The following is a 17281-nucleotide window of genomic DNA, read 5'->3' on the forward strand; positions in this document are numbered from 1 at the left end:
CAGAGCAGCACAGCCATCCTGCTGAGTCTTCCACAGGTCCAGATGTGAACTGAAGAGTTGGATGTCTGAGGTGCAATATTTACAGTCCGAAATGTATACCTGGTGTCCACTTCCTGAGAAGGATTCCGTGGGCACGAGGTTTGCGGTATAGCTGCCACCACCATGCAGTGCATCAGCACTCCTGGGCAGATATGTCAGAGTCATTTGGGAGTCGGTTAGAAATGATGTCTCTAGTTGACAGAGGTATTCTCCCTGTCCAAGTAGGACCACCATTGTAGTCGGGGTAGGCTAGATTCACACAAAAACATAACCTTTGTTCACCATCTGGTAGATTGGCACAGAGCAGTCAGGCTTATCTAAAGAAGCAATGTCTATAGGATTTGTGCAACACACAGTAATGCAGTGAAAACCCCACAAAAAGATTTCACATAGGTTTAAAAAAATAGACAATTGTATAAATAAATCAAGACTAAAACAACAAAAATCCAATAAGGAGAAGCTGAGATATGAAATTTTAAAGAATAAGTGTTTCTAGTGCATCGTAGAAGTAAGCGCCTTTTGGGTTATTTGGTCACACTGGACAGGGACAAAGTCAGCAGTTCAAGCCTACTGCAATGGAGTGCTGACCGGGGACAAGAGTCACGCAGGCCCTTTGAACTGAATACCTTGATCCTGGGTCACAACCGAGAGATGCGGGGTGCAGACAAGTGATCAGTCTATGTCGAGCCTGCAGTCAAGGTGATGCTTCGATTTTCTTCACACAGTGGTGGGCATGTGTCGTGTCTGTTGAACGAAGCGGCGTTTCTGACGAGAATGCAGCGATCTTTTAGATGTCGGTTCCGGATGCGATGCGGCGATTCTGAGTGTAATGCACGGATTTTATCCAGCAAGAGATCGGTGCACTGATTCTGCTTCCTGCAAACTGGAAATGTGGCGCTATCTCTTGCGCATGTATCTGAGTCAATTTTCAGTGAACTGTGCGCAGGAGCAGGTGTAGAGACTTTGATAGCCCTGAGTCCCAGGCAACAGGAGGCAAGCCAGCAAACCATTGGAGAACACTTTGGTTGCAAAGCAAGTCCAGCCCTCCTCAGCAGAGTCAGATAGCAACAGGACAGCATTGCAGAAAAGCAAGCCTTCCAGGTCAGCAGTCACACAGAGTGTCAGTCTTTCATGCAGCACAGCTTTTACTGCTACATTATGGGAGTTGTCCACTTGTGGGGTGTCCTTAGCACTGTTGATGGTGCAACAATTTTTTTTGCTCCCACAAATTGACCTCCTACACCACAGATTTCCAGACTACCACCCTCCAACAGCGCCCCTCACTCTCAAGCATTCAATTTGTTTTGTAGCGCTACCAATAACATATACGGTATTAGTGCACTTTACATCACACACACATTATACAGAGACAATGAATTGTACTTGTGTAAATCAGTCTAAAGGAAATGCTGCTTTAAACAATGAGGATTACAAGGTGTAGGAATCACTTGTCATTAATATTGCTACGCAGTATTTTAAGAGTGTTTGGTCTGGAGAAGCACAAACCTGGGAATTAAACCACAGAGGTTGGAGTTGGCTTTTCTATGAAGAATTTATTTATACCCAAACTAACCCTTTTTAGCAATACTGCGATAATGAAAGAGTGGACAAAAGAACATAACATTCTAACTTATGTCATGTAGTTTGCATGCAGCTCTTTCATGAAACTTCATATGCTATATATCGATTGTAACTTATGAACTTCAAGTAACAAAAAGATCTCTGTTAAAAAAGCAGTAACCCCCTGACCTAGCCACATCAAATACTGTTCTAGGATCTGCATGGCACACGGTTCTCAAACCAGTCGATGAATTTGCTCCTGTTTCTTTGTGATTTACTAATGCCTTCAGTGTGATAAAAAAAGGAGGTTTTTTGGGAAGCAGATGATTGATGAAAGGAATAGCTATTGTTGGGTTGCAGGGATATAGTTTGAAAGAAAGAGACATTAAAATAGACATGCAATGTAGAGTAGACTATGTATGCACGGGGCGTGTAGAGGGGAAGACAAGGGATATTCAAAATAAATATGGGAGGGCAAAATTTAAATTTTAAGTCCAGGTCAATTTTTCATGCAGGGTTTTAGGAATATAGCAGGGAGATGTTTTGTGAAAGTATGCAATCAGTGGATGGAAACCCGTAGAAAGAAATGTGACTTTCAAAAGTGTTTCTAGAGACACTTTAACTTCCAGGAGGTGTCAGTCAGACCCCTTTGCTTGTTGATACACCCTAACAGGCGACCGTTAAGCAGTGACAATTATGCATATCCTGGTACCTGTAATTACTTATTGACTGAAATCCCCATTGACAATGCTGTTCTGCACACCATCCCACTGTGTGATATAAATAATTGCAATACGCCTAAAGAACATCTGTGTATCTACTACAGAAGTACATTAAATACTATGAAGAATTGCTAGTTTATGCATGCAAATTATTTTACGTTGTACAAACTACACATATAAAAATGTCACGTAGACATTCGCCAACCTAATATATAACAAGTAAGTTTATAAACATGATGCAGTAATCCTCATTAGCAAATTCAGCATATTGTTTATATGATACATCCATTGCCTAGTTAGGAAGGTGCAGAATCTGCGGGTGGAATTATCTATCAAAATAATTTACTTGACCTTCCTCACTTATCTGCCTTTCTCTCCGTTCTTTGATAGTTGTAGGCTGATAAACCAGCTCAAGGTTTGGTTAGTTCTCTGCATTTCTTTCAAGTCTTCAGGCATGTCTCTATCGCTAAGGGGGGTGGGGGCATGAAAAAGAGGAGTACTTATGTCAGAGCACAGGGAGGTGCCATATATGGCTTGGTGACTTCAGATTTGGTGAGGTGTCTGGCATGCGGGAGCCACCTACCTGTCCATGAGAACTGCTATACAATTTCTGGCTCCAGCATGGCAGCTGGGGGAGGGTGGATTCATGAGATGAGAAATCTGCATGAAAAGTATCTGCTGGGATACTATAATTGAGTGTGTGTATATGCACATATAGCATAGGATGGGGCTATTCATTTTTTAACTTAAAGACCTCAATGAACATTCCCATGATGTCATAACCTTTCTTCTCTTTCTCCCTCCCAGGAAAAGTTGAACACATTAAAGCAGAGATTATGCATGTTTTCGAGCCTCTGTGAGAACTGTCTCTCTGATGTAGACCCAGGAGTTAGAGAGCAGGTATGTTCAGAAGTCGGGCTGTTGGATGTGTTCTGATTAGAGGGTAGGGTTACTAAAGAACCACGCCTCTATGAAGTTGGCCTTGAAGATGATCTTGGTCATCTATGATGATAGCCCTTGTGTAATATGACCACTGAGCTGAGCGTAGGTTTATATTGAGAAGCCCACCTGTCACATGGACTGTGAAAAGAGCACTGGTATATTTCCAGATATCTCTTCTGTGATCTGGGAATTGAGTAATATGTGGGGGAGATGGGATACTGTATAATGTACATTAAGGGGGAGAACAGGTAAGTACCACATGAGGTAATGTTTTAAGATACCATGCAGTGAGGTCAACGTAAAGGTACCATATAGTGCTGAAGCAAGTGCCTCTAATCTGAGAACGGGCAAATCTTGCTGGTGCCAAAGGAGTTTTGGGTGGCAGGGCAGCATTTATATCACGTGAATCGCAAATGTCTTTCCTGTTCAACACCTCCCACATCTGTCTTCTGCTCACCCTTGCTTTGTAGGCTACATGTGCTTAGCATTTCTGACACAGCACCTTGGTTTTGCCCTTCTTTTAGTCTCTGCCATCATCTAGCATTGCCTCTTCCTCTTTCAAGCTTGGCCATAATGAACATCTTCATACATCTTAGAGTGTTCAAAGTCCCTGCTCAGTGCCCTCATCTCCCTTCCTTTCTGCTGCTTCCATTCAGGCCTTTATTCTGCTTAGTGACTTGCTGCTGATGTTCAGTCATCAGATGACCAAGAGTGGCCAGGACTACCTGCAGACTTTGGTTTACACGCCGGATGCATCCCTGCAGACTGAATTGGCGGGCTTTCTTATAGACAATGTTTTCATCGACTTGGAGAGTGAAGCCAATGGTATGTATATATGGCCTTTCTCTTTCATCCTTACCATTGTATGCATTTATTGATAAAATTGCTAACTTCTCCACGGAACAGCATTGCACATCTCACTTATCATTCCTCCTTTAAGGAGCTGACATTTGTAATTTTAGTTCTCTCTTTGAGGTATTAGCTTCTAAACACTTCTTCCTAGTGGAAAGAGGAACATGTTCCTTTTACATCTTATTGCCAGGGAAAATGTCTGGTAAAGACAACATTTAGTGTGCATAGTCTGTTGTCTAACATTGAAAAACATTGATGCAAACATTTAAGTCTAAACAAAGTGTTTGACAGGGAAATTAAGAAGACTGACTTTTGAATAACCAACCCACCTTATCCTTGAATGGAAGGCACCAAAGAGGATCCTGTTTAATTGGTTCTTGCCTCAGTTGCTGCCATGTTCTGAACAACTACAGACCAATTCTTGTACTACCATTGTCAAGTAAAGAGTCAAGGTTGAGATACAAGTCTTCATCTTTTTGTGAATATACAGCATAAATGTTTTTAACTGCTGAGGCAAATTTCTACATCATACTCACAGCTGACCTCAGTGCAGCAATCGATGCTAGCACTCCCTTTACCTTGGAGATCATACATTTTTAGAAAACCTTGTTGAACTTAAGACCGTCACAAAAAGCGCACAAGCTGTTGCTCATGTACAGGCCTGCTTCAGGATATCCAGCTTCAATATAAAGTGCTGTGTTCCGTCAACACTGTTGCAGTTTTTAAGTGGAAATTTGAACAGTAGGAGCAGAAATATATCCACGTCGCAACTCATAAAAATGAAATTACATACAGTCATACCATTAAGGCTGCCCTGAATAATGAAGAACTCTTCAATCCAATCAACTGGAGATATAATCTGTGCATGAAGTCTTGTTGTGTATTTAGTAGTTTACATTTAAGGGGAACTAATGGAGATGAGGTAGTTAAGATGCAATGATAGTCCTGACTGTGGGGCCAACAACAAGAGAATGCCAAAGTGTGCTTTCTTTGGATGACATCCAGGATCTCTGAGTATAGTAGAGGTCTACTTATTGACAGTATCAACTGACTAATATCTTTACACAGCACTAACAAACAAAAGCAACACTAAACACGCTCTGTGCAAGGAAGTATTCAGATACAACTCATTTCATTAAAAATTGAATTGGTACTGCAATATTGTCTATCAATCAAAAAAAGGGGAGAAGGAATACTTGTGATCCCACCAAGTTCCTTGGCTTCAGGTATTTTTAATCAAAAAGGGGGGAGGGAGGATCACTTGTCCTGTATAACCTGGGTACAGTTCTAACTGGGATGACCCTTGGTAAAAGACCCTCATATACGTGTAGCAATGGTGGTATGGGCGGTATATGTTGATTCTCCGCCTTCGTTTACACGTCTGTGCAAAATCATAGGGTCAGTTGGTATGCACCCTCCACCAGGAGGAGAACACCCTAGGTTAAAAACAGTAGTGATTAGTGACAGTGGGTGACGTGTGAGTGAATTTATAAAAACAATCCAATCATACCAGGGAAAATGCACTTTATTGTCCGGGATTGAATTGTGGGTTGAGGATATCGCAGAATATGTTTTTAGAAGTAGTTAGGATTCATACATATTCCATCCTCTAGTGTCTAAACAATGGTCGACATGTTTCAGCCGCGTATCGCCTGTTAAGGTCAGTGGGGCTTTCTTCAGGACCAGGTGAGTTCTGTGTAAAGAGTGACTGATGTCTACTCTTAGATGAAGGTCAAAATTGGACCTGTGGGTGAAACAACAAATTAGCTTCTAGGGTGCGGGTCATAGGGACGTGTGTATTACTTAGAAAATATTTAAAAATGTTATTCATGAGTGAACTTCGCTATGAGACTTCATACTTAGTGGGGGACGCTCACCACTTACTCATCCTGATATAACAAACATCACTCGTTCCTTCCGCGTGATGGCGGCAGATTTATGGAATTCCCTTCCTGTTCACGTTCGGGCCCTCAACAGCTTGACCCTTTTTAGAAGGGCCATCAAAACCCACTTGTTCATCTCTGTAGGCTAATATCCCCCTCTGTCAGCTCTGATCTGTTATGTTGTTGCATATGATCAGGCGCCAGGACGCCCCTTCGCTGGGGCAGCTGTTGCGCCTAATAAATGTTATTAACATAACATAACATAACAAATGGGATGGAGAACTGAAAGGAAACTATTAAAAGATGTATTTACACTATCTAGTGCAACCAGTCGGTTTTGTTTTTGAGTCTTATGATCAACATGCTCTACGTGGAGTTCTCATGAATTAGGAGACATGTATTCATCTACCTTTCACATTAGAGTAATTCGGGTGTATCTATATAGTTGTAATGGAATCACTGTGAAATTTGGTACACATAGTTGGAAATAGAATCACTGTTGAATTTGGTGCATAGAAATATTGCTATGATCAGTGTGAAAGCGCTCTCAGGTGTTTACACGGAGTTCCGCTTTTTGAAAAGAGTCTAAATCTCTCATTTTAACCCTCATAGTGACTAGTGATAGCGTGGCTCTCTAAAGCCGATTCAAGATAGAATAGATAGGCGGGTTGCACGTACCTTTCATGCGTTAAGTGTTTTACTTCTCAAACAGGCTCCAGGAGGTTAAAAGGAGGGGCGCTTCTATAAAAACAGAAGCAAACATTCAATGACTGGACAGGCGTGTACTTATCTGTGTCTGTGCCGTGTTCGTCTGATACGCGATCGCCATACCTCGTCGCTCGCATCTCCTGCATGCAGCTTGTGCTGTCTCTACCTCTCTTGGGCCCGGATGCGGAAGTTACCCTATCTGCCGGGTTAAGTGCTAGTCTCTGGTGTAGATATTAATGAAAGACTTTGAAAAAACGGGAAATATTCCGTCAACAATTTAAATTAACAAAATGAGGCTGTTACTTGGTATTAGTTGGGCAATTATTAATGCCTTGATTCAAGTTTATTGGATTGCTTGTCCTATACAAAAGAAGGGGGGGAAAAAGGGCTGGTGTAGAAGAAAGACTTCCGTGTATATTTACTTCACCATGGTATTTCTGTGTAGATTATAATAATTCTAAAGAGCACCTTTAAGATTTGGAGAAGGTCAGTTGGTGTATTTAGGACATACAGCATTGCCAGTTCGCTCAGTTAAATTATTCAATATAAAGATGTATTGAATAGCCTTGATGCTAAAAGGCTATTACCCATGAATTCCTGGTGTATGGTCATACTCTATCCACCTAATATTATTTCTCTCTAGCAGTGTAGTGTTCACAGATTGTATTATTAGAGTCTAAAATTATACTAATTAGAATTTGGTCACAGGGTAGACAGGGATTATATTTGGGTTCCATGGAGATAACTTATCTATTCAGGCTTAGCCATGGGATGTTATCATTCAATCCCTGTCGATCTGTTCCTAGGCGGTGGACCCACCTCTGTTCTTTTTCGAACAGGATGCGTTCTGCATTGTGGTCTCTTGTAGTCAGAGTTTCTAGGATGACCCATCTGAGGTCTTCCACTGTGTGTCCCTTCTCCAGATAATGGTTGGCCATCTTAGTAGTGGCCTTCCTGCACTTCACATTACTTCTGTGTTCACAAATCCTTTGTCTTATTTTTCGGCATGTCATTCCAATATAACACATGTTGCACGGACATGTGATCATATAGATCACATGACTGGAGTTGCAATTGGTGTGAGTTTTCATGTACCATTTCAGGTTCGGTAGTAGTTGGATTGTCTTTGTTGTTGCTGTTAAGTGACAGACCGAACAACTTCCACACGGGAAGTGACCTTGGACAGGTGGAAGGTCCCAAAGTTGTATTTGTTTTGTTCCTTGTTCTGGTAGAGGTCTGGTGTGGACTAAGATATCTTTGAGGTTCTGGGTCCGCTTGTTGGAGAATCTTGGTTTGGGCCATGTAAGATTGGCCGAGGTTAGAATTCGCCAATGTTTGTTCACTATCTTCTTAACTTGGTTTGAAGCCGGGCAGTACGTTGTGACACAGGTCATAAGATCTTGTTCTTGACTTCTTGGATTAGTTTCTAGCAGGCTTTCTCGATTCTGGTTCCTGGCTCTTTTTTTGCAATTCTTGATCACTTTCTTGGGGTAATCTCTTGCTGAGAGTTTGACACATAGGTCATCTGCTTGGAGTTGGTATTCCTCAGTTTTACTGCAGTTCCTGCATAATCGTAAAAACTGGCTATAAGGAAGATTTTCCCTGATTGGTCGTGGGTGATGGCTATCAAAAGACAGTAAACTGTTCTTTGCCGTCGGTTTAAAAAAAGTTTTTGTTTGTAGTATACCTTCTTCCACATAGATTGTGATATCCAGAAAATCTAGACTTTCCTTGCTAGATGTATATGTAAATTTCAGCCATTGGTCTTGAACATTTAGCCATTTATGGAACTGTATGAAGCTCTCAACACTTCCTTCCCAAATGAGGAGAATATCATCTATGTAACGCTTCCAGAAATGGATTTGTTTCTGGAAGGGGTTACACTGATTGTTGACATATGTTTCCTCAAAATTGCTAACGTATAATCCGGCCACACTCGGGGCAAATGTACTGCCCATCGAGGTTCCGTGTCGTTGTTTATACAGGGTGGACTCAAATTGAAAATAGTTCTCTGTTAATGCAAGTCTGCAACATTCGAGAATGAAATGTCTCGGTGTTTTAAAATTCCAATCCAAATTGAATAATATGTTTTCCAGGGTGTCGAGTGTCTTCTCTTGGGGAAGACTAGTATAGAGGCTTTCCATGTCTAATCCTACAAGGATCATGGTTGTCTCACAGTAAGTCACGGTGGAAAGGTGGTTCAGAAGGTCTCTGGTGTCCTTGAGGTACGTGGGAGTTTGTTGAGTCAGTGGCTTGAGATATTCATCAACAAATTGGGACAGGGGCTCCAGGACTGATCCTATACCAGACACTATGGGGCGTCCAGGTGGTGGATTTCTGGCCTTGTGTGTCTTCGGTAATGAATAAAAATATGGTGTCCTTGGAGTGTTCGTTTGGAGAAACTCTGCTTCTTTTTTAGAGAGCCAGTTATGCGTTTCAGCCTCTTCTATCATCAGGGTTATTGTTTGTTGCAGCCTTGGAGTTGGATCAATTGTTATGATTTCGTAAAAGGTGTTGTCAGACAATAGTTCTAAGCATTGTTGTTGGTATCTTGCTTTAGTGAGCAGGACAATTCCTCCACCTTTGTCCGCTGGTTTTATGACCAGATCTTTGTAATTTTTCAATTCTTGAAGAGCTTGTTGTTCTTTCTTTGATATATTCTGAAATGGTTTCTTAACCTGGGTGGTTAGGTCATCGAGTTCAAGCATCACTGCCTGTTCAAAAGTCTGTATCTCGATTGGTATCTGTGAATTCATAGGACAGAATCTTGATTTTTTTCTGAGCGTGGTGTCACCATCCGTAGTAGGCATTTCTTGTCCAGCAAAAAATGCCTTCAGTTTCAATTTTCGGCAAAATTCTGATATTTCACACTTGGTTTTGAAGATATCCAAATTAGGTGTGGGTACATACCCGAGGCCCTTATTCAGTACTCTGACTTGATCTGGAGTGAGTGTTCTTTCTGTCAAGTTTACGATCAAGTCGCTGTGCTCGGTCCTGCTTTGGCTTTTGTGACACTCCTGGTCTGTACCTGTCGTGGTTGGTCGGACCAAGTCACTCCTCTTCTTCTTTGCCTTTGTGGTGCACGGCCCCCTCCTAAAAAAGGACGTTGATTGAAATTGGATCCCAATTGTTGTTGTTGTTGGTGATTCATGGGCGGGTGGCCTTGGAAGTAGGGGTTCATCCAGCCTTGGAAATGCGGATTGAACGGTTGGAAAGGCATAGGGGGGCCCATTTGGTAATGTGGCCACATACTTTGTCCTCGGCGGTTTCCCCGCCTATTATGATTCCCTCTTCTTCCATTATTGTATTGGTCATCCCCACTGCTATCAGACCCATCCACTGATGAGCCGCTGTTTGTGCCATAATTGGAAGCATTGTCATTGCTCTTTAAATCTTTACTGCTATACGGATGTATCCGGTCAATTGAGAACCTTTTCAGTTCTTTCGATAATTTCTGGAGTTTTGATTGTGTGAGGTATTCTTGGTTGTCGCTTATCTCCTTGTTGATTTCGTCCAGTTTTTGTTTGTAGACTGTTATGTGTACCATATTGTTCAGTTTTGTTTCAATCACTTGGATTCTGATCTTCAATTCGTCTGTTAGTCGTGTGGCTGTCTTGATAATGAGTACTAAATAATCTCTAGTACACTTCCACGAAATGGACGACCAATCCTTCCTGAAGGCCAAATCTTTTAGGAAAATTCGCAGACTATTTGTCACCCAGAGGCCTCTGGGTGCCGCATTCACACGTAAATATTCTGTCATAATGATACCACGTACCGCAGTTCTTACTTTCTACTTTTTCAATTCGGTTAGTTCATCCCATTCATCATTGTTCGTCAGGGTTTGAGTCAGATTACTGTCCGCCAAAAGTTGAGGTATAGCGAGTATCTCGTCTATCTCCTCGATGGAATAGCTCAGGCCAAAGTTGGACGCCATGGTGTTCTTGGTCCTGCTATTCAGTTTAAAAGTTTTCGTTGACACCTATAGAAGTAGTGTGTCTTTTTGGCTCCCACTGCTGTTCGCAGCTGAACATATATCAATCAAAAAAAGGGGAGAAGGAATACTTGTGATCCCACCAAGTTCCTTGGCTTCAGGTATTTTTAATCAAAAAGGGGGGAGGGAGGATCACTTGTCCTGTATAACCTGGGTACAGTTCTAACTGGGATGACCCTTTGTTGATATATGTTCAGCTGCGAACAGCAGTGGGAGCCAAAAAGAGACACTACTTCTATAGGTGTCAACGAAAACTTTTAAACTGAATAGCAGGACCAAGAACACCATGGCGTCCAACTTTGGCCTGAGCTATTCCATCGAGGAGATAGACGAGATACTCGCTAGACCTCAACTTTTGGCGGACAGTAATCTGACTCAAACCCTGACGAACAATGATGAATGGGATGAACTAACCGAATTGAAAAAGGAGCAAGTAAGAACTGCGGTACATGGTATCATTATGACAGAATATTTACGTGTGAATGCGGCACCCAGAGGCCTCTGGGTGACAAATAGTCCGCAAATTTTCCTAAAAGATTTGGCCTTCAGGAAGGATTGGTCGTCCATTTCGTGGAAGTGTACTAGAGATTATTTAGTACTCATTATCAAGACAGCCACACGACTAACAGACGAATTGAAGATCAGAATCCAAGTGATTGAAACAAAACTGAACAATATGGTACACATAAGTCTACAAACAAAAACTGGACGAAATCAACAAGGAGATAAGCGACAACCAAGAATACCTCATACAATCAAAACTCCAGAAATTATCGAAAGAACTGAAAAGGTTCTCAATTGAGCGGATACATCCGTATAGCAGTAAAGATTTAAATAGCAATGACAATGCTTCCAATTATGGCACAAACAGCGGCTCATCAGTGGATGGGTCTGATAGCAGTGGGGATGACCAATACAATAATGGAAGAAGAGGGAATCATAATAGGCGGGGAAACCGCCGAGGACAAAGTATGTGGCCACATTACCAAATGGGCCCCCCTATGCCTTTCCAACCGTTCAATCCGCATTTCCAAGGCTGGATGAACCCCTACTTCCAAGGCCACCCGCCCATGAATCACCAACAACAACAACAATTGGGATCCAATTTCAATCAACGTCCTTTTTTAGGAGGGGGCCGTGCACCACAAAGGCAAAGAAGAAGAGGAGTGACTTGGTCCGACCAACCACGACAGGTACAGACCAGGAGTGTCACAAAAGCCAAAGCAGGACCGAGCACAGCGACTTGATCGTAAACTTGACAGAAAGAACACTCACTCCAGATCAAGTCAGAGTACTGAATAAGGGCCTCGGGTATGTACCCACACCTAATTTGGATATCTTCAAAACCAAGTGTGAAATATCAGAATTTTGCCGAAAATTGAAACTGAAGGCATTTTTTGCTGGACAAGAAATGCCTACTACGGATGGTGACACCACGCTCAGAAAAAAAATCAAGATTCTGTCCTATGAATTCACAGATACCAATCGAGATACAGACTTTTGAACAGGCAGTGATGCTTGAACTCGATGACCTAACCACCCAGGTTAAGAAATCATTTCAGAATATATCAAAGAAAGAACAACAAGCTCTTCAAGAATTGAAAAATGACAAAGATCTGGTCATAAAACCAGCGGACAAAGGTGGAGGAATTGTCCTGCTCACTAAAGCAAGATACCAACAACAATGCTTAGAACTATTGTCTGACAACACCTTTTACGAAATCATAACAATTGATCCAACTCCAAGGCTGCAACAAACAATAACCCTGATGATAGAAGAGGCTGAAACGCATAACTGGCTCTCTAAAAAAGAAGCAGAGTTTCTCCAAACGAACACTCCAAGGACACCATATTTTTATTCATTACCGAAGACACACAAGGCCAGAAATCCACCACCTGGACGCCCCATAGTGTCTGGTATAGGATCAGTCCTGGAGCCCCTGTTCCAATTTGTTGATGAATATCTCAAGCCACTGACTCAACAAACTCCCACGTACCTCAAGGACACCAGAGACCTTCTGAACCACCCTTCCACCGTGACTTACTGTGAGACAACCATGATCCTTGTAGGATTAGACGTGGAAAGCCTCTATACTAGTCTTCCCCAAGAGAAGACACTCGACACCCTGGAAAACAAATTATTCAATTTGGATTGGAATTTTAAAACACCGAGACATTTCATTCTCGAATGTTGCAGACTTGCATTAACAGAGAACTATTTTCAATTTGAGTCCACCCTGTATAAACAACGACACGGAACCTCGATGGGCAGTACATTTGCCCCGAGTGTGGCCGGATTATACGTTAGCAATTTTGAGGAAACATATGTCAACAATCAGTGTAACCCCTTCCAGAAACAAATCCATTTCTGGAAGCGTTACATAGATGATATTCTCCTCATTTGGGAAGGAAGTGTTGAGAGCTTCATACAGTTCCATAAATGGCTAAATGTTCAAGACCAATGGCTGAAATTTACATATACATCTAGCAAGGAAAGTCTAGATTTTCTGGATATCACAATCTATGTGGAAGAAGGTATACTACAAACAAAAACTTTTTTTAAACCGACGGCAAAGAACAGTTTACTGTCTTTTGATAGCCATCACCCACGACCAATCAGGGAAAATCTTCCTTATAGCCAGTTTTTACGATTACGCAGGAACTGCAGTAAAACTGAGGAATACCAACTCCAAGCAGATGACCTATGTGTCAAACTCTCAGCAAGAGATTACCCCAAGAAAGTGATCAAGAATTGCAAAAAAAGAGCCAGGAACAAGAATCGAGAAAGCCTGCTAGAAACTAATCCAAGAAGTCAAGAACAAGATCTTATGACCTGTGTCACAACGTACTGCCCGGCTTCAAACCAAGTTAAGAAGATAGTGAACAAACATTGGCGAATTCTAACCTCGGCCAATCTTACATGGCCCAAACCAAGATTCTCCAACAAGCGGACCCAGAACCTCAAAGATATCTTAGTCCACACCAGACCTCTACCAGAACAAGGAACAAAACAAATACAACTTTGGGACCTTCCACCTGTCCAAGGTCACTTCCCGTGTGGAAGTTGTTCGGTCTGTCACTTAACAGCAACAACAAAGACAATCCAACTACTACCGAACCTGAAATGGTACATGAAAACTCACACCAATTGCAACTCCAGTCATGTGATCTATATGATCACATGTCAGTGCAACATGCGTTATATTGGAATGACATGCCGAAAAATAAGACATAGGATTTGTGAACACAGAAGTAATGTGAAGTGCAGGAAGGCCACTACTAAGATGGCCAACCATTATCTGGAGAAGGGACACACAGTGGAAGACCTCAGATGGGTCATCCTAGAAACTCTGACTACAAGAGACCACAATGCAGAACGCATCCTGTTCGAAAAAGAACAGAGGTGGGTCCACCGCCTAGGAACAGATCGACAGGGATTGAATGATAACATCCCATGGCTAAGCCTGAATAGATGAGTTATCTCCATGGAACCCAACTATAATCCCTGTCTACCCTGTGACCAAATTCTAATTAGTATAATTTTAGACTCTAATAATACAATCTGCGAACACTACACTGCTAGAGAGAAATAATATTAGGTGGATAGAGTATGACCATACATCAGGAATTCATGGGTAATAGCCTTTTAGCATCAAGGCTATTAAATACATCTTTATATTGAATAATTTAACTGAGCGAACTGGCAATGCTGTATGTCCTAAATACACCAACTGACCTTCTCCAAATCTTAAAGGTGCTCTTTAGAATTATTATAATCTACACAGAAATACCATGGTGAAGTAAATATACACAGAAGTCTTTCTTCTACACCAGCCCTTTTTTCCCCCCCTTCTTTTGTATAGGACAAGCGATCCAATAAGCTTGAATCAAGGCATTAATAATTGCCCAACTAATACCAAGTAACAGCCTCATTTTGTTAATTTAAATTGTTGACGGAATATTTCCCGTTTTTTCAAAGTCTTTCATTAATATCTACACCAGAGACTAGCACTTAACCCGGCAGATAGGGTAACTTCTGCATCCAGGCCCAAGAGAGGTAGAGACAGCACAAGCTGCATGCAGGAGATGCGAGCGACGAGGTATGGCGATCGCGTATCAGACGAACACGGCACAGACACAGATAAGTACACGCCTGTCCCGTCATTGAATGTTTGCTTCTGTTTTTATAGAAGCGCCCCTCCTTTTAACCTCTTGGAGCCTGTTTGAGAAGTAAAACACTTAACACATGAAAGGTACGTGCAACCCGCCTATCTATTTTATCTTGAATCGGCTTTAGAGAGCCACGCTATCACTAGTCACTATGAGGGTTAAAATGAGAGATTTAGACTCTTTTCAAAAAGCGGAACTCCGTGTAAACACCTGAGAGCGCTTTCACACTGATCATAGCAATATTTCTATGCACCAAATTCAACAGTGATTCTATTTCCAACTATGTGTACCAAATTTCACAGTGATTCCATTACAACTATATAGATACACCCGAATTACTCTAATGTGAAATGTAGATGAATACATGTCTCCTAATTCATGAGAACTCCACGTAGAGCATGTTGATCATAAGACTTAAAAACAAAACCGACTGGTTGCACTAGATAGTGTAAATACATCTTTTAATAGTTTCCTTTCAGTTCTCCATCCCATTTATGTTTGTTATATCAGGATGAGTATGTGGTGAGCGTCCCCCACTAAGTATGAAGTCTCATAGCGAAGTTCACTCATGAATAACATTTTAAAATATTTTCTAAGTAATACACACGTCCCTATGACCCGCACCCTAGAAGCTAATTTGTTGTTTCACCCACAGGTCTAATTTTGACCTTCATCTAAGAGTAGACATCAGTCACTCTTTACACAGAACTCACCTGGTCCTGAAGAAAGCCCCACTGACCTTAACAGGCGATACGCGGCTGAAACATGTCGACCATTGTTTAGACACTAGAGGATGGAATATGTATGAATCCTAACTACTTCTAAAAACATATTCTGCGATATCCTCAACCCACAATTCAATCCCGGACAATAAAGTGCATTTTCCCTGGTATGATTGGATTGTTTTTATAAATTCACTCGCACGTCACCCACTGTCACTAATCACTACTGTTTTTAACCTAGGGTGTTCTCCTCCTGTTGGAGGGTGCATACCAACTGACCCTATGATTTTGCACAGACGTGTAAACGAAGGCGGAGAATCAACATATACCGCCCATACCACCATTGCTACACGTATATGAGGGTCTTTTACCAAGGGTCATCCCAGTTAGAACTGTACCCAGGTTATACAGGACAAGTCATCCTCCCTCCCCCCTTTTTGATTAAAAATAACTGCAATATTGTCCCCATATATGGTTCATTAATCCTTAAAATAATGCACAAGAGATTCTCAAGGTTTTGACTAAGGTAGTAGGTAATGTGTCCTAAATGCATGGACTTTAAATAGTGCCATCAAGTTGTTTGCCATAGTGGTTTAGTCATCGTTTTCATGAAATACAAGGCATGCCTACTTTTTTGGGGTAAATCATAACCATTAATTGATTCTTGATTAGTAATTGAGATGGTTGTGGAAGCCCTTTTAATATTCCTCTTTTGAGTGGACTCAAAAATTGATACTTATAAACACGTATCATTTTCTGATGGATACTTCTTGCCATAGATTTCTCAGCTTTAGAATATCCACCGGATCTGGAGAATTATTCATTAGTGCTCCTGGATGCTGGTACCCTGTCACTCTGCAGTCATTCCATAACGCCCCTAAAGGGATACACCTGATCCGCATATAAGGTCCATCCCTGTGCACTGATGTTAATCTTTCTGCACCTTTCAGTTGGAATCCAGAGACGCATTCCCAGCATTGTCTGTCTTCTGATAAAAACCAAAATGTTGGTTTGTTAAGGAACCATATCCCCATCAAAAACAATAGGATTCAAGCCATGCTGAGACTACAGGAATCAGATGTTGGTCACAGACCCACAAGAAGTATGTCTTTGGTGCTTGGGCTCTAGTCACTACTCTTAAGTCATGTGGCATATGTGCACCTATGGAACTGAAGAGTTCGAGGCATGTGGGCTGCTGAATTCATATCTGTGCATAGATCGGCGCCTAGTGTTGGGTCCGGATGATTGCACATTGTTGTCCTGGAAGAGTCTTCGAAGTATCACGAGATAGGTGGCTCCTCCCCTGGACTACAATGCGCATGGGCATCCTCTCCATCCTCAGATTGTTTTTTTCCGCCATTGGGTTCGGATGTATATTTGTTAACTCAAGTTCGGAATCGATAAAAAACTTTATATTTGGCCAAAAGGCCTTTAGTTATCGGCGGTATTGTCTTTGTAATCGGTGCCCAGTACTTGTTACAGCTCTATCCCCAAGCATCGACAGCCTCTGCAGGAAGATCAGTCAAGGCAATTCATTGACGCTGAGACTGGTAGACTTTCCATTTTCAAGCGAAAGATCGCCCCAGAACAGCCTATGGAGTCATATAAAATTTCATTGAAGAAAAAGAGGGATTCTGCCACGTCACCTCTTCTTTTTGAACCTCTACAACCATATGGACAAGACCCTGC

General features: G+C 41.8%; 1 protein-coding gene across 1 annotated transcript in view; it reads left to right on the forward strand.

Annotated features, from left to right (window-relative positions):
* STAG3 (STAG3 cohesin complex component) overlaps positions 1-17281 on the forward strand; it is a 1294449-nt gene that overhangs the window by 890412 nt on the left and 386756 nt on the right. Inside the window, exons 24-25 of the mRNA XM_086945989.1 lie at positions 3129-3221; positions 3920-4088. Coding sequence (XP_086802115.1) covers positions 3129-3221; positions 3920-4088 — 262 coding nt within the window. The remainder of the gene's footprint in view (positions 1-3128; positions 3222-3919; positions 4089-17281) is intronic.

The sequence above is a fragment of the Lissotriton vulgaris genome, chromosome 12 (assembly GCF_964263255.1).
Source record: "Lissotriton vulgaris chromosome 12, aLisVul1.2, whole genome shotgun sequence".
Classification (NCBI taxonomy): domain Eukaryota; kingdom Metazoa; phylum Chordata; class Amphibia; order Caudata; family Salamandridae; genus Lissotriton; species Lissotriton vulgaris.